This window comes from Pleurodeles waltl, chromosome 8, assembly GCF_031143425.1.
Source record: "Pleurodeles waltl isolate 20211129_DDA chromosome 8, aPleWal1.hap1.20221129, whole genome shotgun sequence".
NCBI classification, from domain to species: domain Eukaryota; kingdom Metazoa; phylum Chordata; class Amphibia; order Caudata; family Salamandridae; genus Pleurodeles; species Pleurodeles waltl.
The window spans coordinates 655,237,058-655,263,348 of record NC_090447.1 but is presented as its reverse complement, the minus strand read 5'-3'; the positions used below and the strand labels follow the sequence as shown (position 1 = coordinate 655,263,348).

The following is a 26,291-nucleotide window of genomic DNA, read 5'->3' as shown; positions in this document are numbered from 1 at the left end:
CAGAAATGCACAGGTTTGGTAGGTTTCCCTAGGTGCCGGCTGAGCTAGAGGCCAAAATCTACAGGTAGGCACTTCTCAAAAAACACCTCTGTTTTCTTCCAAAAATTTTGATGTGTCCACGTTGCGCTTTGGGGCGTTTCCTGTCGCAGGCGCTAGGCCTACCCACACAAGTGAGGTATCATTTTTATCGGGAGACTTGGGGGAACGCCGGGTGGAAGGAAATTTGTGGCTCCTCTCAGATTCCAGAACTTTCTGTCACCGAAATCTGAGGAAAACTTGTTTTTTTAGCCACTTTTTGAGGTTTGCAAAGGATTGTGGGTAACAGAACCTGGTCCGAGCCCCGCGAGTCACCCCTCCTTGGATTGCCCTAGGTCTCTAGTTTTCAGAAATGCACAGGTTTGGTAGGTTTCCCTAGGTGCCGGCTGAGCTAGAGGCCAAAATCTACAGGTAGGCACTTCTCAAAAAACACCTCTGTTTTCTTCCAAAAATTTTGATGTGTCCACGTTGCGCTTTGGGGCGTTTCCTGTCGCGGGCGCTAGGCCTACCCACACAAGTGAGGTATCATTTTTATCGGGAGACTTGGGGGAACGCCGGGTGGAAGGAAATTTGTGGCTCCTCTCAGATTCCAGAACTTTCTGTCACCGAAATCTGAGGAAAACTTGTTTTTTTAGCCACTTTTTGAGGTTTGCAAAGGATTCTGGGTAACAGAACCTGGTCCGAGCCCCGCGAGTCACCCCTCCTTGGATTGCCCTAGGTCTCTAGTTTTCAGAAATGCACAGGTTTGGTAGGTTTCCCTAGGTGCCGGCTGAGCTAGAGGCCAAAATCTACAGGTAGGCACTTCTCAAAAAACACCTCTGTTTTCTTCCAAAAATTTTGATGTGTCCACGTTGCGCTTTGGGGCGTTTCCTGTCGCGGGCGCTAGGCCTACCCACACAAGTGAGGTATCATTTTTATCGGGAGACTTGGGGGAACGCCGGGTGGAAGGAAATTTGTGGCTCCTCTCAGATTCCAGAACTTTCTGTCACCGAAATCTGAGGAAAACTTGTTTTTTTAGCCACTTTTTGAGGTTTGCAAAGGATTCTGGGTAACAGAACCTGGTCTGAGCCCCGCGAGTCACCCCTCCTTGGATTGCCCTAGGTCTCTAGTTTTCAGAAATGCACAGGTTTGGTAGGTTTCCCTAGGTGCCGGCTGAGCTAGAGGCCAAAATCTACAGGTAGGCACTTTGGAAAAAACAGCTGTGTTTTCTATAAAAAAAATAGGATGTGTCCATGTTGTGTTTTGGGGCATTTCCTGTCGCGGGCACTAGGCCTACCCACACAAGTGAGGTATCATTTTTATCGGGAGACTTAGGGGAACACAGAATAGCAAAACAAGTGTTATTGCCCCTTATCTTTCTCTACATTTTTTCCTTCCAAATATAAGAGAGTGTGTAAAAAAGACGTCTATTTGAGAAATGCCCTGCAATTCACATGCTAGTATGGGCACCTCGGAATTCAGCGATGTGCAAATAACCACTGCTCCTCAAAACCTTATCTTGATCCCATTTTGGAAATGCAAAGGTTTTCTTGATACCTCTTTTTCACTCTTCATATTTCAGCAAATGAATTGCTGTATACCCAGTATAGAATGAAAACCAACTGCAGGGTGCAGCTCATTTATTGGCTCTGGGTACCTAGGGTTCTTGATGAACCTACAAGCCCTTTATATCCCCGCAACCAGAAGAGTCCAGCAGACAAAACGGTATATTGCTTTCAGAAATCTGACATCGCAGGAAAAAGTTACAGAGTAAAACATAAAGAAAAATGGCTGTTGTTTTCAGCTCAATTTCAATATTTTTTTATTTCAGCTGTTATTTTCTGTAGGACAACCTTGTAGGATCTACACAAATGACCCCTTGCTGAATTCAGAATTTTGTCTAGTTTTCAGAAATGTTTAGCATTCCGGGATCCAGCATTGGTTTCACACCCATTCCTGTCACTAACTGGAAGGAGGCTGAAAGCACCAAATATAGTAGAAATGGGGTATGTCCCAGTAAAATGCCAAATTTGTGTTGAAAAATTCGGTTTTCTGATTCAAGTCTGCCCGTTCCTGAAAGGTGGGAAGATAGTGATTTCAGCACCAGAAACCCTTGGTTGATGGCATTTTCAGGGAAAAAACCACAAGCCTTCTTCGGCAGCCCTTTTTTCCCATTTTTTTGGAAAAAACAAAATTTTCACTGTATTTTGGCTATTTTCTTGGTCTCCTCCGGGGGAAACCACCAACTCTGGGTACCATTAGAATCCCTAGGATGTTGGAAAAAAAGGACGCAAATTTGGCGTGGTTAGCTTATGTGGACAAAAAGTTATGAAGCCCTAAGCGCGAACTACCCCAAATAGCCAAAAAAGGGCTCAGCACTGGGGGGGGAAAGGCCCAGCAGCTAAGGGGTTAAGTAATCCAATCAATATATGGTGATACATAGAACACAAACCTTAGTGCAAAATAAGAATACAGCGAGGTCTTATTCTTTTTCCTTGTGACCTCATAGATTTATTCCTAGCCAATAAAGTTCTTTAACAATTTAGTTCACTTGTGTTGAACTAATTAGAAAACAGTCATTTTCCATGGTTCAGTCCATGTGATCCATGTACAGTAGGTCCAATGCAATCAAACAGCCAACACATGTTTCGTCACACAATTACTTTTTCAAAGCCGATAGTATGAAGCGATAAGTTCCTATGCTCTAAGATCTGTCACAAATGGGTCTGCTGTGTTACTGTCATAAGTAAGGTAACCCTCAAGAGACGTGATCCAATAGTAGTTCCTTCCGTATCCATGACTAAGCAAGTGAATCCACATTTCAAATGTTTCAGAAACTTGTATAAATTCATAGACCCATGATAAGTCCCATCCCGATTTGTGATCCACGCGTAGTCCGCTCTCCATGCGACAGGCCAAAACATGTCAACCAATGAGCAGACGGGAGGGATGAAGGGGCATTAAATATCCCTAGAACATCACCTCTGACTTTAATCCTATCCAATGGCTTCAGTAAATATAGAGGAACTAGGGCACCTCCGAGGTAGTTTTAAAACGTAGGAATTGTAGTTCTGCAGAGTAGATCCCCAAATTCATGTAGGTGTATTGTCTCTCCCATTCTCTCATGCTCACCCCTGACGTTGGTCTGCACGGGGTGTAGAAGCAGGCCCGATGGTGAAGTATGCCACGATAAGTGGGTGAGAGCTCTTTCTTAGGAACCATGTGTTTCTTCCCCAGGGGCCTCTGACTCGATTGGGGCCAGGGTTGTTCCTCCTTTTCTTCATTGTGCGTGTATAAACTCTCATTCACCCCTGAAATGTAATTTTTATATCTTGAACATCTTGATTTTTGTTTTAGACCTTCAGGCCTTCTTATACAGTTCCGCCAGTGTTGTTAGGCTAACTGTGCACATCTGCCATGTCTAACCCACTACAAGCAGATCCTAGGGTTTTACATGCATGCTTTACTTGTTTATCCCAAAGTGAATCTCTTATTTTAAGCATTTGTTCCCCTGCTAAGGAGGTAAGACATCTGCAGAATTGATCAGCACTATCTCTTTCAGTTTGCTCCAAGCACAAAGCCCATTTCGGATTTATTTCAAATTGGTAAACTGACTTCTAAAAGTCTCCAAGCAACTCACATATTTCCTTGATAGGCCAAGCGCATGGCTGTGCTACAGAAACATGGAGAGAACAAGAATGCATGTAGCACAATTCACTAGTTAAAATGATGGAAAACTAAATGTGTATACATTTTGAAAAAATAGTTTAAGTTGCAAATATCTGTGAAACAGTCAAAAATATATAAATAAAATCACACAAAATACGGGTAGTATTGATGGCATGATGTGATCCTCAAATTATCTTCCTGATTCCAGCTTTCTCAGCCTGTACTTCATTTTGACAACACAAAAACGTTATAGATGTAATGACAATTAATCTAAGACACTGATAATTGGGATACATTGCAGTATATCTTTTTGTAGCTCTGAGACACTGATAATTGGGACACATTGCAGTACATCTTTTTGTAGCTCTTGCAGACAGGGCTCCTGTTTAATCCAGGCTTGGGCCTGGTCCAGCGCATGGGCTGGTACAGGAATAACTGCCTAGCTAGGTACTCAAGCCTAAGCATCCCTGCTCCGGCTTCAGTGTCATTGGGTCTCATCAGTAAAATGGAGTTTCAGGCCTGAGACACAACAATCTCGGGCCAAGAGAACTAATGGTGCTCCTTACTGTTGAGGCCCAACAGGGCTGAAACTGGCCTGGGGTTTATTTTGTTTGTGTTCAATAGAAATGTGCCCCAGCAGGCTGGGCAGGATGAGCTATTCAAATCGGAGCAGAACCAAGTCTGCTTTTGCACAAGGTTGGTTCCTCTCTGTACTGGCATTGCAGCAGGAAAAATGACCAGTAGCTGAGATTACTGCAAGAACTGCGCCCATCATTTTTTCCAATTCATCGTTTCGAACGTAAACTAAGATAGTCATAAGAAATGCAATAACATGTTTCCCTTGATAGCCGTGTACTATAAGGTATATTTCAACGTAACAATCTCACCGTGGGCACTCGCATATCATGGAAACTTGGTGGGAGGGGAAGATGCCAAAAATCCAAGTGCACACGGGGAGAATAGTAACGTAAATAATTTGTAGATGGTGACCGATTTTTTCATTGTGAAGGTGTGTGCAACTTTCATATCGAAATAAGCTGCAGCCAAAATTTGAGACACTCTTTCAAACAGTTATGAGTTTGGAAAACAATGAATAGCATAACTGTGACCTGACAGTTTCCTCGAGCCGAAAACTCATTGTTGGCTTAGATTGGCTAATGTTTTAAATAAAGATTAACCACCTTTGGTGTACTTTGGTCTGTTTTTCTATGTATCATTAGTAAAGAGCAGATTACACAGGACCCGTGCGCAAAGCAAATACACTTGCTGCCATGGTTGGATTAAGTAGTGAGCTATTACGCAAATATGTGAAACCGAAATTAGCTGCATTAGGGGTGTGAGGATCTGATTTTTCTGTGATAAACTTGAGAACCAAGCAGCTCGAGTCTCCTCAATTTAAGTCACTGGCTCAAAGCATATTTGTTAGGATACAACTTGCACAGATTGTAAGGAGGCTTGTGACATTTTATCAAGCTGGTCACTTGGTGGAGATCGGGAGTGGGCTGCATTTGGCCAATGTTGTGTAGAGATACTGTGGGTGGAGTAAGAGCAATGGGATGGTTGCTCAGAAGGACCGATTAACCCAGAGCCTGATGAAACAGGCCTCCGACACAAAGCTCACTACCAGGCCCTCATTTTGTTTACCTTTGGTGTGGAGAAGGCAATTGTTAAACACAACTCAAACTACGCTTTCCTACCAACTAACCATTAAGTGAGACTAGAATTTCTCTAATCCGGAGTATGTTACTCCCGAACAAATGTCAATAGAAATTGTCACATGTAGCAAAGACAGGGGATGAACACATTTGGTGTAAATAATTAACGAGTGCATGAAGTGTGATCGACTATTTGTAAGCGTGTCAAATGATTTTGTAACTGGGTGCAAATAATGCATGTTTCTGTAGTTCCTTCATTTGTTTAGTATATTACTGGCATAACCCAAGGGAAAGTATATTGTTGGAGTAGTTCACGGCCTTTTTACTTTTGTTTTTACAGTTGGATTTGTTTTCTCTTTTTAGAATTTCGCTTAGCACTCATTCAGCTTTTTGTGTCTCCTGTAAAATCTGACAACCTCAACCGCGCATGCAAGTTAATCAGAGAAGCAGCACAAGAAGGAGCAAAGGTTGTAGCTTTACCGGTGAGTGCATGAGCACAGAAATATTTCTAGAACATTAACCATTGTGTTACTATCCTACCACTTTTATAATGATGCTAATGTCAACGAAGATTATTCTCCCAATCCACAAAGTGTTAAGAAGGTTAAGGGATACTGGAGTATGTAGCTTTTGCATTTATTGTAATTGCAGTGTCCAAGATCCCTAGAGGGATTTGTGATCGAGTATCCCCCTTGACTTAGCATACTCATTAATGGACTATCTGAGGCAGGATATCTAAAATGTAAGCTTGGATAGGGTATCCAATCTCCCATTTCTTGTTCCTAAATATCCTCGAATTACAAACGTCTAGTGGATTGGTTAGATAGGAAATCTTAGAGAGCAGTAATTGGTTAGCTAAATGAGATCAGACCACTAACTGCGTTGTATACGTTGTTCTTGGGGGATAAAGACTGGGCTGGATGTCCAAAACTACTGAGAAGAAACGTTACCTAGAGAACTATTCTGGATGAGGGGAAAAGTCCCAACTAACATGAGTAATATTCCCTTATGGGGTACTCTGTTCACAGGCCCATTATGGTACAGTGCAATATTACAGTGGCATTAACTGTGGTGTCATATACATATGAATGTTCTAGAACAGGCTGGCAAGGCAGGAAAGTAGAACATGGGTATCAGATGTTTCCTGGCCTACATTAAAGTGGTCTCTAAAGCTTGGACAACTTTTCGATTAGGCCAAAAGAGAATTGTACTACAACCTCATTGAGAAGCCTGATGAATGATGTGAAAGGAATGACAACATAGATGCTTAAAATGGTATGAAAATGAAACGAAGAGTTGTTATTAACTTGAAAAATAGGTGGAAGAGAGATCTGCAGACCGTTATCAGAAAAGGAATGGATCAGAAACCTCCAAAAAGTACCAGTAAGTACGAGATTTCAACAAATAGAGCATCTATGTAATGTCCAAGGTGTTAGTAATAAAATATGAAAGTGAGGGGTAATGTAGATTGGCTTCCAGCACATACAGTGGAAATGTGCAGCAGAGTTACATACATTTTGGGAGTAGACAAAACTGAAGATTATAAGAGGTTGGTGGAAAGATATGAACCGCAAGGTCGGCATATTGGGTGGGCAAAGGGAGATGAAGAAGACTACCACAAGTTATATTGGTGGAACAACCATGTGCGATAGAATTATTGCTATGAAATGTATGCCTCTTCACCTCGGAGACTCGTGAGGCAACAGGAACACATCTATAGTCTGCTTAGAGAAGAACATGGAGGAATTTCAGTACTCAACATTTGGTGCACTTTTTGTTTCAGCAAAACATTCCCCAAATGATAAGCCATTACAAAAGTAACTTATAAACTCTGGAAACTTTGTAAAAACACTGACGGTCAAAATGATTGATAGTTTGAACGAAGTACATTACCAGTGCTTTACTGAGGCAAGTGTAGGGTTATGCACCAACTCGGGTACTGATGGGTCTTTACAAGTACTCACTGTTACTTGGAATTCAAACAGAAGTAAAAGGATTTTTCAAAAAACCTTTCATTCTCACACCTCCTTATATTCAACTTATTTTTTAATTAACTGCCTTATTGTCATCATATCTTTCATACTACTTCTCTTTTCAAATGACTCTTTGAAATTTGATTGCGATAATACTTGCCTCCTTACCTTTATTAAATTTACGTAGTTTATCGGGGATTCGTGATTTCCTGGCACGATTGGATGTTCATCTTGCATTAGTTTACAGCTTAATTGCTTCCTATAATGACTCTTCAGCAGTAATAGTAAAAGAAAATGTTTTATACACACAATCTCCATAGACTCTGCCTACCAGAGAATATATTTGACTCTGGCTGTTGTTGAGAAAGCTTTCAAAATCATAGCTCATCTTGCTCAGTGGGATTTAAACAGAAAAGCATATCCTTGCCTGTTGTGTAACCCATCCCTGAGCAACCACTGGTGATACATTTTCAAATATGACTTGTCAACAGCGCAGGAAATCTTTGAGACTGAATGCCTTCCTTATAACTCATTCCTTGAGCCACTAACCACAACCTTGTCTCTGACTTTGGAAAGACGTATCAACCAAGTCAGAAACTTGCCTTTGAATAATTTTCCCTTTGAGTGTGAGCACGAAAAGGAAGAGCTAGGTTCTCAAATAACTCGCTGACTCATCGCTGATAAACTTTAACAGATGATCACTGGTCAGGTAGAACTGGGTGCATACCAACCTTAACAGACCATACTGAGGGCCGATCCTTGAAACCGAGCCGCCCATTTTACTACATATTTGAATCCCAGTTAACCACCAGCTCTGTGCTAGAAACAGATATCACTGCTGTTCTTTCTCTTTTGCAGTTGTCTCACCAAGAGTCTGATTATTTCCGGTGCTTTGTGTCCTTCAGCCACACGCATGTGCCATGTTGTCTTGTAAGAGGACAGAATGATTTTACAGTTCCTATCCCCGTATTTAGTTGTTCTGGGTCTAACGTCATAAAATCCTATCACCCATGGTATCACAGCCCTGTCTGTATGATTTATTCATTGTACTGATCATGATTCTTTATAATTTATGGAGTCACAGAGCTCATTCCATGTGCAACCTCTCCATTCGGCTACCTGAAACCTGTTTTCAATTGTGATTTCTGCTTAACATACAGAATCAGAGAATTTTGTATTGAAATACAGATTACAAAATTTAAATAGGCAATTGTGCATTTGATGCACTTTTTAATAGCACATCTACTGGTGTCTCGAGCCAATTGGTATTTATGTAACTTCATCTGTTTTGTTATGCTTATGCTTATTTGAGTCGTTCTAGTAATTTTCTTTGTCATCCTGCAACAGGCACAGAAAGCTTGTCCATAAGTTAACTCTTATCTCGTGACATCTGGTCCCCATTTAGGCTTCCTCCTAGTAGGTTTTTATTTAATTACAATGTTCTGCCCACTTTACATGTAAACTTCCGGTTGTCTGTGAGCAAATAAAGCTTTTATAAACAAAAGTATAAACTGTTTTAATATCTGGCAAAGTTTACATTTAAGCTTTCATCTCAGAATTCCCGATACATATGTGTTAGGATCCAATTAATCTGGTATCTCAAAAGGTATTATCCTTTATTATCATGTAATGTACATTGTGATATCAAACTGACACCAGGCTCTGTAGAGGGTTATTTTTTGGCAACTGTTAGGTAACTGTGTAGAAACCTTATAGGAGTTATACAGACCCTATTTAGGACTTTTTAAAATGGGATTCTATCTAGTATATTTTGATTGTTTTCTCATTGTGTAAAAGCCTTTGCTATCCTTTGTACCTGAGGATTCTGGTTTAGATCCATTTTCCGTCTTCATAGTAGTCATAGGGTTTCCCTGTGTTCAGCATAATAGCTTCGTATGTCGTCCAAACTGTTTTTCCCAACATCATTGTGATCCATTTATTATAGCCCTAAAAAGTGTGATTTTTAGAGTTCAAAATACTACGTCCATCGTCCTCTGATTAAAAGTGTGTTTTCCATTCTAGATCGCTAAAACATTGCACCATCGTGGTATGTTATGTCATAGCGTCGCAGTCATGGGCTGTTATATGTTCTTTGTTCTGGAGTCTCTCGGTGACATTCTAAGCAGGTCAGTTGCTGACTGGAGCTGCCCCAGAAGGTCACAGAGAGAAACTAGTGCTGACTTCTTTGTATCTTATTAGAGAGTGGAACCTGAACATATTATGAGAACGGACATTATCCTTTAAGTACTGTGGAACATAAATTGGCAACAAGAGTTCTAGATAAGCCAGGAGGTCGAGCCCATTTGACGTGTGCAATAGTATTCATTGTGATTCTGAGAAGAATGTTTTTGTGAACTGTGAGTACTTTTAGCCGTCTGTGATTAAATTCAGTGGAGGCAGTTTAAGCATATGCAGCAAGTTTTGGCCGGTGTGTTTGAAGTATACTGTCAGATTGAACGAGTTGTGTTTCAACTGATATTTCTGTTATTCATGCGTTAGCATTTTGCTAAGTTTTGGAGTGCTGTGGCACGTCCAAGAGGCTTGGCGTACAGTGCCCGCGCAGTACACTACATATATGGGAAAGCTGAGTGCAACATGGAGTTACTAGTTTAAAAGGTCACGCTTGAGCCAACGGTGTCAAGAAGAACTGTGAAGTGCGGGAGTGGAGCACAAGCAGTCTATAAGTCGTGCTAGACAGAGCACAAGCGAAAAAGCCATTCCAAAACTGCACTATGTAATGGCCAGTTTTTTAAAATTCAACAGAGCATGAGCAGAACGCCTGTTCGTGTGAGCTGGTAGTGTTACGGAGCAAGCTAAGCACACGTGAGCCTTTCAGTCATGCTTAAGCTGGTATTGTTCAGAGGAGTTTGCGCGGACTGATAATTGTTTTATTTACGTGCATTTTCACGCTGCGCAAGGATTTGCTTTATGGACTTTGTGACAATTTAATAAGAAGTCTTACCTGTTGATCTGTTAAATCCGAGAGAAATTAAACAGCACAAATACATATATGGGTAAACCCGATTGGTTCCACTTCTTACTGGCTGATGTTACCTATCATATTATTGGCCCGCAGTTGGGATTAGAAGAACTATGCTGAATCTAACTCCACATTTACCTGTTTATTGACATATTCACAGTTTTTAAAGGCAGTGCTTGACTTTTTAGTTTATTATTATAATTGTTAGTTCAGACTTGATAATACGCAGATAGATAACTTACTTGTAGCATTTCTACTTCAACCTGGAGCACCAAAGGTAAAATGGCCTCAGTGGTATAGATCATTTGATTGCTATTTAGTAGCCATTGATGGGGTAGAATTTTCTCCTACGAGAAACAAAGCCATTCTATGCATTTGTCTTGGGTGGAGTGTCAACATTTTTTGATCATTTACCACAACTATGTCCTCCCACATCAGTACAATAGGATGGTTTCACTGAAGTGGTGGAAATATTAGAACATTATTTTAAAGGGGATGCAAGGGTTATTGTTGAAAGACATAAGTTGTTGACATGCAAACAATTCCAACAAGAGACAATAGACAATTGTTTGGCAGAATTGAGAATTCTAGCTTCATGCTGCAAGTTTTTAGGACCTATTGATCAATACTTAAACGACCAATTGGTTGTAAATTTTTATGAGAGTGGGGTACAAGAAATAATTTTATGTTGTAGGACTCCTAGTTTAGCAGAAACATTAGATATTGCTAGAAGTATTGAGAGATGAGTATTAGCAACCAAAGAATTAGCAAAATCCAGTGTAAATTCTTGTGAGCCTGTGAGTAATGGTTCATAAATCAAACCTTCCACCAACAGCAACATTGATATTAAGAAAAACGGATAAAGGAGGAGCATGCTTCCGTTGTGGATCTAAAGCACATATAGCCACTTCTAAAAATTGCCTAGCAGTGGGTAAAGCATGCCTTAAATGTAAGAAAGTTGGGCATTTTCTGTGAGTATGCAAAAATATACAAAAAGTAATGATAGATTCACAAGAATAAGGCAATCCAGACATAAAAGCAGAAGAGAGTAGCATTATTAGAAGGATGGTCCTCTCAGTCAACATGCTGAATATTCGTGCTGGGATTCAGGGCAAAGGAGGAGATCTGGTTTGTAATATCAAAATAGATAATGTGGAAGTGAGAGTCACGGTTGACTCGGGGTCTCCAATTACTGTTGTTCCAGACACCCTATACTCTCAAGAATGGGGCGAAGCGGTTCTTTCTCTTCCTCATATATGCACAATAGCATTTGGCGTGCATGAAATTGACAAGGCAGGATATTTACTTGAAGATATTAAATATAGAAACAGAATGATTCACTCTAAAATATGTTGCTAAGAAAGGATACAATATATTAGGATGGCGTGACCAGGGTAAGCTTGACCTGTTTTTGAGACCTGGTACGGAAAATCCCATTTCATCGGTTGAGGAGGTGGCAATGGAAGTTAAGTAATTGGAGGATGTGTTAAATAAACATCGAGCCGTAATTAGGGATAAACTGGGAGTGGTTAAGGGCTTTGAACATAAAATCATTTTGAAACCTGATGCCATCCCGGTGGTCCACAAAGTTTGCAATGTACCATTGAGTATCAGAGGCAAATTGAAGCAACACTTGGATAATTTATGTTCTGAAGGAGTACTTGAGCCATTGAACTCATCACGTTGGGTATCCCCCATTGTGGTGTTTATTAAAAAAAATCTAATGAGCTTAGACTCTGTTAATCTAAGATCACTTAATGAAAACGTCTAAGTGGATTGTTTTCCCTTTGCTAAAGATACAAGACAAGCTGGCACAACTGGGTAGGTTGAAGGTTTTTTTTCAACCATTGACTTAAAAGCTGCATACCATCAGGTGAAATTGAGTAAAGACTCTAGGGACCTAACGACATTCATTACCCCTTTTTGGAGCTTTCCTTTATTTTTATTTTTTATTTTTTTTAAGAAAAACCGAAAGTCAATCCTCTTCAGCTTCGATATTTCAGAAGTTAATGTACCAGCTGTTGGGAAAGGAAGAAAAAGTTTTGGCCTACCAAGATGGTATATTAATGTGTTCAGACTCAGAGCAAGAACATTTGAATACGCTTGACAACGTTTTGTGTATATTGGAATGTCATGGTATGACTGTGAAATAACAAAAGTGCTAATTTTTGATGCAAGATGTGGAATACTTGGGGCATAATTTTTTCAGCGAGAGGGATTGAACCTAAAAAGGACCTTATTACAGCTATTAGCAAATTTTCCACTCCTGTTTCCAAGGATCAGTTGAGATCATGTTTAGGTTTCTGTGAATATTATTCACACTTTGTGGAAAATTTTGCATTGCTGATGGAACCTCTAAGGAAGCTATTAAGGAATGGTATTAAGTTAATGTGGGAGCAGGATGAAATGGAGGCATTCAGTGTTCTGAAATCCATTAACCATCAAAGCAGCTGCTTTGCAACCCTTTAGAGATGCTGGACAGAATGTTGTAACTGTGGATGGCAGTGGTTCAGGGTTAGGCCCTGGTTTCAGCCAGTTAGTGTAAGGGAAGGACAACACAGTGGCCTTTGCTTCATGCAGGTTAACTGAGGCTGAGAAGAACTACAGTAAGATTGAGAGAGAGGCCTTAGCCTGTGTTTGCGGTGTAAGGCATTTTATAACATTTCTGTGGGGCAAAGTGGTGATGTTAGTCACAGATCACTAACCGTTGGTGTATATGTGGAATAACAAAGGTGTGGGCAATGCCAGTCCAAGGTTGGTGAGATTTTTTTTCTAAATTATATGAGTTTAATATCAGGATGAAGCATATTCCCAGAGGGAAGAATAACAGAGCTGATATTTCTTTCAAAGTGACCATTATCCCTATCTGTCAAGGAGGAGTTGTCTGGGGAGAGAGAAATTATCATTAGGTGGTGGATGGTATAATGAGTTCTGAGGGAGTAGTGCCACATGAGAGTTGGATTGAAAAGGTGAGATTGGTTAAGGAACTTCGTGCCTTAAAGGAATATATAAGACAAGGGAGGCCAAGAAAAGGACAAGTCATGGGTGAGTTGAAATCTTTTTCAAAAGTTAAAGATGAGTTGAGCATTGAACAAGATATGATTCTAAGAGGTACCAGATTGATTCTACCAGGGGAATTAAGGGCGAAATTAATTAATTTGGCTCACAAGGGACATCTGGGAGTCACTGGCACCTGTAAAAGATTGTGTTTATATTACTAGGGTCTGAGAATGGATAGCAAAGTGGAGGTAATGGTGGGAAGATAGATATGTGGGGTGTAGAATGGTTGATAAATCTATGCACACCCAAAACAACTCTGTTATGTCCAGTAGAGTAGCCTGAGAGTCTTTGGGCAATTTTAGCAATGGACTTTATTAGTCCTGTTGGCGGATTCAATGATGGTAAGAGATTCATTTTAGTGGTAGTGGACTATCACTCCAAATGGATTTCCTATAGGTTCATGAAAGAGCCCAATACAGCTAATGTGATTGAATTTCTGAGGGAATTGTTAAGGTTGGAAGGAGTACCAGCATTTTCGGTGACTGATAATGGCGTCCAGTTTGTTTCACATCAGATGGTTGAATTTTTGGAAAAAATTGGAGTCAAACATCTCACCACAGTCCTCTATAGTACGCAAGGTAACAGTATGGGAGAGAGAGTAAATCCTATGTTGAAGGAAGTGGTGCAGTTGGTGAATTGTACAGGTCAAAATGTCCAATAGTTAGTGGGTGAAAGAGTGTGGAGTTCCCACAACACCCCTCACTCTACCACTGGGGTCCCTCAGTTTTGTGCTTTTGAAAGGAAGATGTTAGTTTAATGAACTAGCATCCAAATCTGTGGTGAAGGAAGCTAAGGTGCGTGGTCTGATCCCTTTGCCAGAGCAAGTAAGATCTAAAGTGGACAGATTGAAAACAAACAGAAAAATGAGGTATGATGAATTAAAAAGGGTGAGTAACGTAGAATTTCAAGTGGGGGATCTAGTGAGGATAAAGAGACCAGTAAAGAAGCAGGGTTCAAAGTTTTATCCGGAAGCCAAAGTTATTCAAGTTTGCAAACATTCAATCAAAGTGGATCGTGGGAAGTGGTGGAGTAAAAGAAGTGTAGCAAAAGTACATAAGTGAGGGAGTCAATGATGTGGTTGGAGGTCAGTATGGAAGGACTGGATATGATGGTGGAAAACATGAGTGGAACAGTTTTTTTTTATGCCAGATAGGTTTGAAGTTGACAGAAATATGGTTGTAGGAGAACCTGTCAAGGTTATGGAGAATGAGGTTTTGGAAGTTAACAGAGTATATAACAGACGTTATCAGGGAAACGTTAACATGAGTATATTACGTCAAAAAGAGAATGTGGGAAACCCAAGTATCTTAATGATTTTGTAGAGTGAAGTAGATTGCGGTAATGTTAGATTAAGCAAATAGCCATGTTTACTTAATTTTAATGTCGTTTTTGTAGTTGTATTGGTTGTGAGATTTGAAGGTGGGGTGTTTGTTTTGCAAAAGGGAAAGATGTGTGGTATGTTATGCCATTGCAGTCATGGGCTGTTATATGTTCCTTGTTCTGGAGTTTCTCTGTAACATTCCAAGCAGGCCAGTTGATGACTGGAGCTGCCTGAGAAGGTCAAGGAGAGACGCCAGTGCTGACTTTTATGTATCTAATTAAAGTTGACCATGAACATACTACGAGAGCGGACATTATCCTTTGGGTTCCATGCAACAACTATACTACTTGTTTCTTGCATATTGCTTGGTAAGATGTAGAAAGCTGATTAGTTGAAAGCAATTTTCAGGTGTTGCATAACCTACAGGTATGCTGAAAGGGGCATTTGTGTCAACTAAAATAATGCCAATGCAGATGTATGAAATGTTTTTGCCCTTGAAGATATACGGAGAGAAAAGGACATGGATGGGAAAGCAAGGCTTGGAGCATCAACTCTGCTCTGCATTTGATACAGAACTTTATAAGAAAGTGCCTCTCGTGCATCCAAAAACGGTTCGACTTTTTGAGTTTCAAACGTTCACTCTTTAAGTGAAGCAGACAACATTTATGGAAGCAAGACAAAATGCTATAATGTGCAGCAGGTCTTGTGTGATTAGCTGTATTTCATTATAGGTATTATACATTGATTGTTGTAACTGGCATTAAAAATTCATACATAATCATGTATGTCGAGCTTTGTCCTTAATAGTAAGATACAAAAACCTTTACCCTTAATTTGAAGCCTTTTGACATGCTACATCAAGGAAAGTGGAAGATGTGTTTTTATGTCCTGACACATTAAATGTTTAATGAGCCGCCACTCTTGAACTATCAGTTCCGCATCTACCCTAACACTAAAGATTTTTTTGGGAACTAAAATACATTACGTTTCATGAAGGGATACCACGTTGTTAATGGCTATTATTATGATTACTTCTACGTGGTTGATATAGTTTTCTTTGTAAAATTTAAAACACACTCGCCTTGTCCAGAGCAGATGAGGTAACCTTTTCAGTAATCATTCATGTTCCCCAATACAATTTCACCGTAAATATAGTAATTTGTTTACTCTGATACTCCTAAAGAACTCATGATTTTCTGTAACACAATATTTATATATCACTCTAAAATCACGAATTTGGTAACCCAAGATACCCTTCATTTCCAGAATCTTGGCATGTTCCTGAATTTACAAATATTAGCATATTCTTTAGTTTCAATGTCATAGAATGTAAACCCGTTTAAGTACCACCATTGACCATCGGTGTAAGAATCCCTGCTTACCTACAACAGAACGACAGGCTTCCCCATCCAGTATGCATACTCATTTTCCCATTTCCCTATTTCCCTGTACATTCCCAAATAACAGAATGTCATCAGGTCTGCAAGTTTCTGAACCCTGCCCTGTCTTACTTCAGAGTTGTAGTCAGGGGCGTAGCTTGGGGGGAGGAGGGGGTGTTTGGGTTGGAACACCCCCCAAATAAATGCATTCTTGGTTTGGTAGTTGGGTCTAGGGGTCCGGAATCAGATCTGCTATGTATGTCTCGTTGTTTTTGCTTGTTCTTAAATGCATATTGTGAGTGGTTTATCAAAAAAGTAGTACATCTACACTCATAAGTATTTATTGAATGGCTGCAAATTCACTGGCTGTTCGCGGTGCTCTTGGCATCAAAATTGATGTGAAGACGCATTTCACATTAAATTATAATTACACGAATTTTGCACACCTATAATTCCAAGCCATTGTTTTCACAAACTACGCCACTTTAGACAGAGGTCCACCTAATGCAAATCAGTACTGACCCTGTTGCTCAATTGACCAGTACATCTCCAACCTTGGGCATTTAAACTTCCCGGCCTGTGGCACATCGCCTTTTAGACTCACACCCCATAAATCTCACTGACTGAGCCACGTGCCTGGTTGAAGTTCATCCATCAGTTTCAGAACCATCCCATGACCAGCGGTTTCAAAGTCGTTCGATGCAGAACACAGTTTGTGCCCCGTTTCAAAAGCATGGCATGCTCACCAGTTCATGACGTCTGCTGGGTGCATTATTATAACATCCCCGCATGAGATTCCAGCCCTCTGCCCCTGACAGGCTGTTATCTGTGAGAAGCTTGAAAACGTCCCATGGTTGCTGGGGTGAGCACTATAGGTTCGTTGCAGAACTGTGAGAGACGCAGAAGAAGGTGAGGTTTGTAGCCCCAAGTACAGGTAGCACCGCTTCCTTTAACCCCTGTTCCCCCATTCATTCAGCTCAAGGAGAGGAAAACTAAATATTATGGAGAGGTGGGTGCTGCACGGCACTCCAGCTTGTACCCTCCATTTTACTTTTCGTACTCTAACTGCTTTTATTGCCAACACAGAAGGACAAAGGACTGGCAAGAATAATAAACTAAATATGACCTGTTATTTTTTTTAATTATTTTTGTTCTTTACATTTTCTTTTCTTTTGTTATTTTTAGGAGTGTTTCAATTCACCATATGGTACGAAATTTTTCCCCGAGTATGCAGAACAAATTCCTGGGGAATCTACAAAAGTGTTATCAGATGTAGCAAAGGAGTGTGACATCTATCTGATTGGCGGTAAATATGATTCTTTAACGTTGCTGTACACATCTGTGTCTTGCTTTGTCGACTTGGCAGTGGTAAAATACCTAAAAATAAGTATAAATGCTACTTAATGAGAGAATTCGTAGACCATCAATCTTAAAATATGTATTCTCAATTATATAATTATGTGGTTATGCATGGATGTGTTGGTCAAGAGGCACCAGATGAATAATGCCTTTTATAGATAAATTAAGAAGTAATGCTGATAAAACACATTTTTATTGACTCTCCAGTTTCCTTAAGTATTTTCGCACCAGGACACCCTGATTCATGCCTGCCTTTACCCATAATTCTTAAACCATTTTGTGATTTTTTTTTTTCTTCACAATGTTGTTTGTTTCCTGCCTGTCACATGTAACTATAACCCATTTTCTTTCTTACTATCTGAATTTTGCCTTCTTTGAAGCCCTTGAAAGGCTCCTTTGACCATGGATTCAGTTTTGTACTGAGCCTTGCCTATACCCGTCCAAAACCCCAGCCACCCTGAAGGTCTCATTCTGTGAGCCCAGTAACTACACCCCACAAATTAACAATACTTAAGCCTCATTAACTCCGAGAGAGCCACGATACCAGAGATTAGAAGTGGGATGAGTGTCTCACAAATGAAGAATTACCTGGCACATCCTGTATTATGTTGGAACACAACAAATATACAGAGTTCAAATCTGATTGAACCTGTAACTGCCATCCCTGGCCAAATCAGGGTAAAATACTACTGTGAATGAGGGCATCACTTTGTTGGAAGACCTGCCCTACTGTTAATATCTGACACCCCTCCCTGCTGTCGGACCCATTCCTCCTAGTCCAGTCTCCCTCTGTGAAGATTTTCCTCCTTGCTATGACTTAATGTGCACTATATCGTACAGGGTTATTGTTTAACACATAAATTAATGGATACTGCTTTGAAATTGCTTTGTATGATTAACTGGAATAGAAAGTGGCAAACATATTCCAACACATAACTACAGAACCCCTTTATTGTAGTCAGTCCTTTTTAAATTTCACAGTGAATAGAAAGTAGCTACATATATTCCAAAACATAAATGCAGAACCGCTTTATTGTAGTCTGACATTTTGTAACTTCACGGTGCTGCTGACCTATCCCTCTACCCAGTAAGAAGGAATGAGCCCTGGCAATGTTTTAGCCTTGGCCGTTTAATGTAACATTGGATTGCATGTGTCAAAAGTTTGGCATTCTACCCTCTTTTGCAAAAAAGAGATTATGGTTTAAATTGATGCCCTTCACTATTAGAATGGCCGAATCCAATGAACTTTTTTTCCTGCAGAATGCAGCACCATGCAAAATGTCTTTTAGAAGATTGCAGAGTCCATCAGATCCTCCTAATTTTTTATTTTTTCTATTTCATGATTATATTACTTATCACATTTATGGATATGTCTCAAGCATATGTCTTGGCTTGAATGTCAGTTACCCCACCACTGCATTGCTCAAGCATCTTTGTAATTCTTAGCTCAGCCCTGGAAGAAGGCAGTAACACGTTCTAATGTGCACCGTATCCGAAAGTGCTCCCACTCTGGTGGTTCATGACCTTTTTAGGTCTGAGTTACTCCATGAATGTAGCACCCTCGTTAGCAGGAAACTGACAGAATGCAGGTGATTTATATCTGAATAACACATTTATAACATTAGCTGAAGTGGGTGAGTTGGGGTTGGCCTAGGACATTTCCTACAGTACATGGACATATCACACACGGTCCGTGATATATGGTCTAGCTATCCTGTCAAGCCAGAGGAATCCCAGGGGTTGAGAGTCCTGCTAGACCCAGGCTCACATAGGGGCCTTATTTCTCTAATCTTTGCAGCCCTGAAGGGAGGCGGGCAAATCAAAATCACTAAGGGGCATATTTATACTCTGTTTGCGCCGAATGTGCGTCAAAAATTTTGACGCTCAATCAGCGCAAACCCTGCCCCATATTTATACTTTGACGTCTGACCCCGCGGGCTTCAAAATTCCACCATGTGCGTCATTTTTTGGAAGGGGGAACAAGCCTTGCGTTAATTATATGCAAGGTAGGCGTTCCCTTCCAAAAAATGACTTTAAGGCCTGTGCCCTATATTTATACTCTGACGTCATTTTGACGCACAGGAGGGGGTGGGCCTTAAAAAACGGCGCACAGCCTGATGGGCGCCGTTTTTTAACGCCTGGGTCAGGGCAGGCGTTAAGGGACCTGTGTGCTCGGAAAGAGCCCAGAGGTGCCCTCCCCTGCCCCAGGGACACCTCCTGCCACCCTTGCCCACCCCAGGAGGACACCCAAGGATGGAGGGACCCATCCCAGGGAAGTAAAGGTAAGTTCGGGTAAGTACTTTTTTCCGATATTTTTTTTTTGTGTGGCATAGGGGGGCCTGATTTGGGCCCCCCTACATGCCACTATGCCCAATGACCATGCCTAGGGGACAGAAGTCCCCTGGGCATGGCCATTGGGCAAGGGGGCATGACTCCTGTCTTTGCTAAGACAGGAGTCATGTCAATGGAGGTTGGGCGTCAAAAAAAATGGCGCAAATCCGGTTTGAGGCCTGAATTTTGCCTAAGACCTGACTTGCCCCATTTTTTGACGCACAACCCCCATTTTCCCATACGCCGGCGCTGCCTGGTGTGAGTCATTTTTTTTTACGCACACCAGTCCGCAGCGCCGGCTAACGTCATTCCATAAATAAGGCGCCCGCATGGCGCGTTGGAATGGCGTTAGCCGGCGGTAACATTTTTGACGCACAACTGCGTTGGCGCAGTTGTGCGTCAAAAAGTATAAATATGGGCCTAAGTCTTGTCTTCAGTGGGACGAGGACCTGGATACCCCATTAACTGCTGGTGAGTGGTGGAGAGCTAGGGCACAGGTTTGGGAGACTGCAAGTAATGCCAGGTTTAAGCTAACACAATTCTTCTACTACTATAGGGTGTATCTGACCCCATAGCAGGATCTACTTGACATGCACAACTGACTGTGTGCGATGCAGTGTGTCCCCTGCCGGATTCGACCATGTTACGTGGAGTTGCAGGGTTCTGCGGCTGTACTGGATGCAGGTCTGGGAATCGTTTACCCAGATAACGGGGGTCCGACTGGCCTAAACAATCCGACACTGCCTCCTGAGTCTTCTGCCACGCCCTGAAGAAGGCTGGAAAGGGGTGTGCCTCCACGTTGTCCCCAAGGACGACCATGTGGAAAGAGGCCTTGCGAGACGGGGCGAGATGGTAGACCGAGTGGGAAATGACAGTGAGTACTCCAGTTTTCCCCCTGCCCGGTCTTCCATAGATTCCCCCTCCCACCACATGACTGAATCAAAGACAACTGACTCAGTGGGAGGTCCGTGCCCCCAGAGCGAAGCGTACAATTAGCAGTGATTATGTGTGATGTGGCCGTGAGTGAGCTGGGGTCGAGACGTCGGATCTCCGCCCTGCTTTGCCATGATTGGAACTGGCGGAGTCTGTGCCCCCCCCCCCCCACCCCGTTGCCCTTATTCTTGGTCCATCCCCTAGGCTGTACAAAGTACCCCTGTTTGGATATCCCTGAAGCGCAGCCACTCCTCTCTATATACCCCCACTGTTCTGTAATTGAATACTCCAAATAATGTGCTATCTGCAATTATCATTGACCACGGAATATATAGCTACAGTATGACACTATAATATGTTTTTTTTTTGTTTATTGTCTAAAAATTTTAATAAAGATATATTTAAAAAACAATCTATGTAATTCTTGCCAAGAAGAATTTTCTCTGTGTACATATTTTCTAATAGTCCCCGAATACTCTGGAATATTTTCCTTACAGTCTATCACTCATGGTTTTGCATCATTTCACCAATGTATTAGTATTTTCCCCAACTTCTCCTATAATCCAGCAAAGTCTTCATTTTCTGTACTGTTCTCTATCTGATTTAATCTCTTGCTTTATGCTGAAAGTCTGCTTGTGAACAGGGAAATAGGTTTAGTTTTCATGACATACAGCTGGAGCACATCCCCAATATATAAATGAACCTTTAAAATTCCGAATTAATCAATACACTGTTCTACTCAAATCCTTACATTTCCATTACCAAATCCATCTCCTCTGAACTATATTTCACAAAGCGTACCAGCACAAACTACCTTCAAAATTAATTCTATCAATGGTTTAATTCTTGAGAAAGCATTTGATAGAGGAATAGGCACCCGACAGTCATGCTATGGGTTCACACAGGGAGGCTTACCCTTTGTGCGGTGTGGTGTCAGTGAAGCTTCACCTGGTACCAAATGTTGTTGTGCTTGGTTATTATTGGACTAGGTAGCTGACTAGCAGATCTTCTATCTGTGTCCAGTCTTGGTCCATTGGTCGCATACTGGTCCTTCCATCTGCGGTTGGCTCTTAACTGTAGATCAGACAGTCCTCCTCAATCTTACTAGCAGTTGCTGTTCGACTTCTCGCACGAAGAACTAAATCTCCTTCTCCTCATAGGCTAGCAGCAGAATTGTTTTACATTCTTAATGTGATGTCTGCTCTGCATAAGGACCAGATCGCCTGTGATTCTGTACTTCTTTGGTGCGCACAACCTCCTCAGACATATCATGTAATGTCAAACTCCTTGTATCATTGGTCAAAACTTATATCATTCTCGGATGTCCAGCCCTGCCAAATTAGAGGATTTGCATACTTAAGATCTTGAAGGGCCCATCTAATTTTTAATTCTAGGGTTGGAAGATAGCCTGGCCCTGTATTGATATGCTCATTCCCAGGTCATGCACATCAACCGCCCACAGTGAGTCTGGTTTAAATTAGCTCAGATTACTTTGTGGAATGGCTCTAGAGTGGAGTCTTAAGAACGCGAATCAATCCTTACCTGAAATTTGTGAGGGATCAGCTGGAGAAGCCTCGCCGAAGGCCGTCTACCATCTTTAGATACACAGAAGTCTATGGACTCCATATTCACCCATTAAGGTAGATATATGAAACCTTACACACTCACACTCACCTAGTCACTACTCACACACACTCACCTAGTCACTTATTCACTCACTCACTGTCCATTCAGACATGATGGCAGCAAAGAACAGCTAGTTACAGAGAACTGTGAAAGCTTTACATGGAGGGAGGTTTTAAGCCTTCCCTCCATAGGGGTGCAGGTAAAGTAGCTTTTCATCAGACTAATGATTATGCTGCCAGTCCATTCAGAGCTTGGACAGAGGGGACATTTATGGCGTATTTTAGATACCACGTTGACATCGTAGACCAGCTTTGCTAGCCAGGAAACGGGACAACTCTAAACGGGCTTGCAAACTTGTTGATCTAACCAATGGAAAAAATTGACAAGGTTGTCCGGAAAACATACAAGCTTAGAAATGAGCAGCTTCACACAGCTGTGCATAGGTCTTGCCCCTAGACAAGTTGCAAGCAGTGCAGCAGTGTTGAAGTCCGACTTTTTCATAAATTGCCACTATTTCGTAGTACAATTGGAAAGTCACACTTTGTAATTCTCCTCCTCGGGTCTAATAGCATTAGTTCACAGATATATTTACTCATGTCACCAAAAAGAAATGTGTGTTTTTCCTGAATTTTTTATTTATTTATTTTTTTCGTTATTTAGTCTGTATCTCCAGCTTCAGGTCTAACTTGCAGCTGACCATGATGCTGCCTTTTGTTTGAGATTCTGCTACTGACAGTGGAAGCCAGGCCTGGACAATGCCAAACTTGGTCACAGAGCTGGGCTTTGATAGTCTGTGCTATACCAACTGACGAGGCACCATAGACTGAGCTTCCCATATCACCTCCACAATATTTGCGTTAATAAAAATTATTAACAGGACAATTACCTTCCCATCTGAGATAAGTAGAATGTTGGTTGGAAGACTATACTACTCTCAAGGGGACAACTGATGACATTTTCAGTTCAGCAAGTTGGACTGATAATGCAAACTGGAGATATCTTCAAAGGGAGAAAATATCTTTAGACACCCTGGGTGAAAGGTTGTTATGTTTACCTTGGTTCCCAAGCAGTGCTTAATTTGCGCTTGTTGTTTCCGGTGTTTTTGAGGGCCGGCACTTATTTTTCTGCCTCAAGCATTTACTAAGAGCAAAAGAGACACATGGGAAAGACGGAGGAAGAGAAAAAAGGAAAAAACGTCAGAAAGAGTTAAAGCAGGAAGCTGCAAGAGTGATCTGAAGGCGCAGGGAATGTCTGTGAATGGATTAATGAGGCCCGAGATGGCCTCAGGATTCCGCTGCCTCAATATTCCGTGCTCGCAAATTTAATTGCAGCAGCCGCGTGTCTAAGAGGAGGGCTATGAGCACCAGCACGTTTTTATTTACAAATTAGGCACTGCTCCCAAGGGTATCTTGCCATGGTTTAAGTGAACTATAGCACCCCTGCAGCTAAGGCAGCTGGGGAGCTTGAGGATGTAATACAAAGCACAGTGATCCCTGTGTTTGAGCAAAGCTAGCATTCCCCCCCCATTATGGTTGTGGAATATAGAGAGCTTGCTGCCTGACCCTGTGCACTCCTGTATACCTCTTAGATTGAAACAAGTGTAGGGGAGCACAGTTTGAAATCACACAAGTGTAGGGGAGCACAGTTTGAAATCACAGAAGGTTATCAGATAGTGAGCGCATGAATTAATTTAAAGAAAGCAATAAAGACAGAGTATCAGGAAAAGTGCAAAGAACAGAAGTGTTAGATTGCACAATATTTTCAAGATCTGGCAGAACTTTTCCTGATGGTAGTAGGAACTAGCTCCCAGGACACAGATGCCAGAGGGTGAAAGGAGGAAGGGGAAGTACCAATAATTATCTTCTCATCCTTTGGAACACATAGGGATGACATCAACCCGCTGACCATACTTCATCAAAGCACTTCTCCACGTGACAGACCGAATATTGGCCAGATTTCTCATTATGCATGATCCAGTGGCTGGTATTAATTCAAGCATGCCACACATCACCTGGCATAGTAGTTCGGCCTCAACTGTTCCTATTGGAGAAAGTCCAAGTCAGATTTCCATTTAGTTGTTTCCTGTCTGATGTGGCTTATTGTGCAAAAAACAATGGACTGGGAGGTGGTCCGAATATTGCCAATGGCGAGATTAGTTATAGCATTCCAAACTTCGCATTTTTTATTCTTTAGATCCGTTATCGAAGGTGCTTCGTCTCAGCCTTCAATTTAAAATGGAAGTTCGGTAAACTAAAAATGCATTTTACGAATTCACTTCGCTTCAGGGTAAAATGCATAAACTCGTAAATTAAGTAGCACATTGTGAACTGAAACTATTTGAAAGGAAGGTTAATGCTATAATAGAAGAAAACAGTCTTGTTCGATAAAGCTCAGCCTGTGGAGGCTCTTGGACGTCTCATTGAGGGCACAGTGGGAAGACCTTATGTTAATTTTATCAGAATGAATCTTACTGGTTGCTAAACTTGACCGTTGATGGGAACGCCCATGTATCGAAATATGCTACCTGATCAGATCAGCAAGGAAAAGGCCAGAGAGAGCCGATGTGGTCCAATCCTAATTATCAGATTTGCAGACATAAGGGAAAAGGAAAGGTTTCTGACAGCAGTTAAGGCATTGGGCACTCATTAGAGGTGGCTGAAATCAGTATCCCATCTAGTACATCAGTGTTCTGAATAATGGCTTAACAGCTTGCGTAAATTGCTCCTGAGAATAAATCCGAAATGGCGAACTTCAGGGGAGTAAACCCGTCCTTGTAGTCAACCACTTTGAATGAGGTTTTATTTGTAACTCTTAGTGCCTAGTTTTGCTCAACTTTACAAAAAGATAAAATTTCCCCTTTGGAGTTTTCCGACAGAGTGAAGCCAAAGCATCCTGCTAACTTTTGTATTATTTTGAGTTAACTACCTCAATTAGAGGTATGAGTTACACTCCATGGAAATACCATTATGGGGCAGTCTCCATAATTCAAGGGTAGGATCAGAGAAGAATAGTAGGAATGGTAATTTGTTGGATACTCCCTTGCTGGAATTAGTGTTTCTGCACCAATTCCCTCTTGTTTTTCTTCCGATGTTCCTTCCAGGAACTTAAATCCCTGCTTGAAACACCTCTTCTTGTAATCCCAGGGTGCTGGTAACTGTTGTGACCAGAAGAGTCTGGTTTACCGGGGTCCCTCTTATTGAGGCCCTATGTCCCCTGACAGTGTTACCTCACCAGCAGACTTTTATGGAATCTTTTCCCCTCCATTCCATAATTCATTTTAAGCTTTATCTACATATGTTGTATTATTTTAATGCCAGATGACTTCTTTTAATTTTCCAGATTCATGGTTTATCTTCAGAGCATATGTCTGGTTTGCCATCATTGTATTTTAATACCAGAATGAAATGCATTGAGTAACTTCTATTTATTCCTATGAGTTAATCTTCTGTGTGCTTACTTACTTTGATAATCCCTGTTTATTGCTTGTTTTGGCCACAAGAAACTTATTTGAGCCTGATTTAAAATTTGAGGGATTAACAGTCCATTGTATTCTGCCACAAATACTTACCACAACATTGTTGCTCCCTTTTTGGATTCTTTATTAGCCATCAGGTTCTTCAGGACCAGTCATAGATGGCAAGCTTTTTTTTTTGCAAGGGGCACAGCATGCTCCTTATCTGAGATGGCTTACGGCTCGGCTCTCCCTTTGGCCTGCAGAAAGTCTTCTGCAAACCATCTCTCCCTCTCTGGATGTTACGTGACCCATGTGCCCCTCTACACATTCCTGCTCCTCACTCCATGGTGCCAGAACCAGCACACCAGTAGAAACATTTGAGACAGCAGAAGACTTATTTATATTGTTTCTTATTGTTTTTATTTGTAAACTTCCATTATGATCCACATTCTCTAACCATTTTTTAGCCCTGTGTGTAAGTAAGCTATTCACCTGGTCCCCAGCTGTGACATCCCCTGCTTTCCGTTGCACGTCCT

At 41.3% G+C, this 26,291-nt stretch overlaps 1 protein-coding gene across 2 annotated transcripts in view; it reads left to right on the top strand.

Annotated features, from left to right (window-relative positions):
* NIT2 (nitrilase family member 2) overlaps positions 1–26,291 on the top strand; it is a 367,129-nt gene that overhangs the window by 77,688 nt on the left and 263,150 nt on the right. For both annotated transcript variants that reach the window (XM_069204751.1, XM_069204749.1), the window contains exons 2-3: positions 5,703–5,821; positions 17,238–17,358. In XM_069204751.1, coding sequence (XP_069060852.1) covers positions 5,703–5,821; positions 17,238–17,358 — 240 coding nt within the window. The remainder of the gene's footprint in view (positions 1–5,702; positions 5,822–17,237; positions 17,359–26,291) is intronic.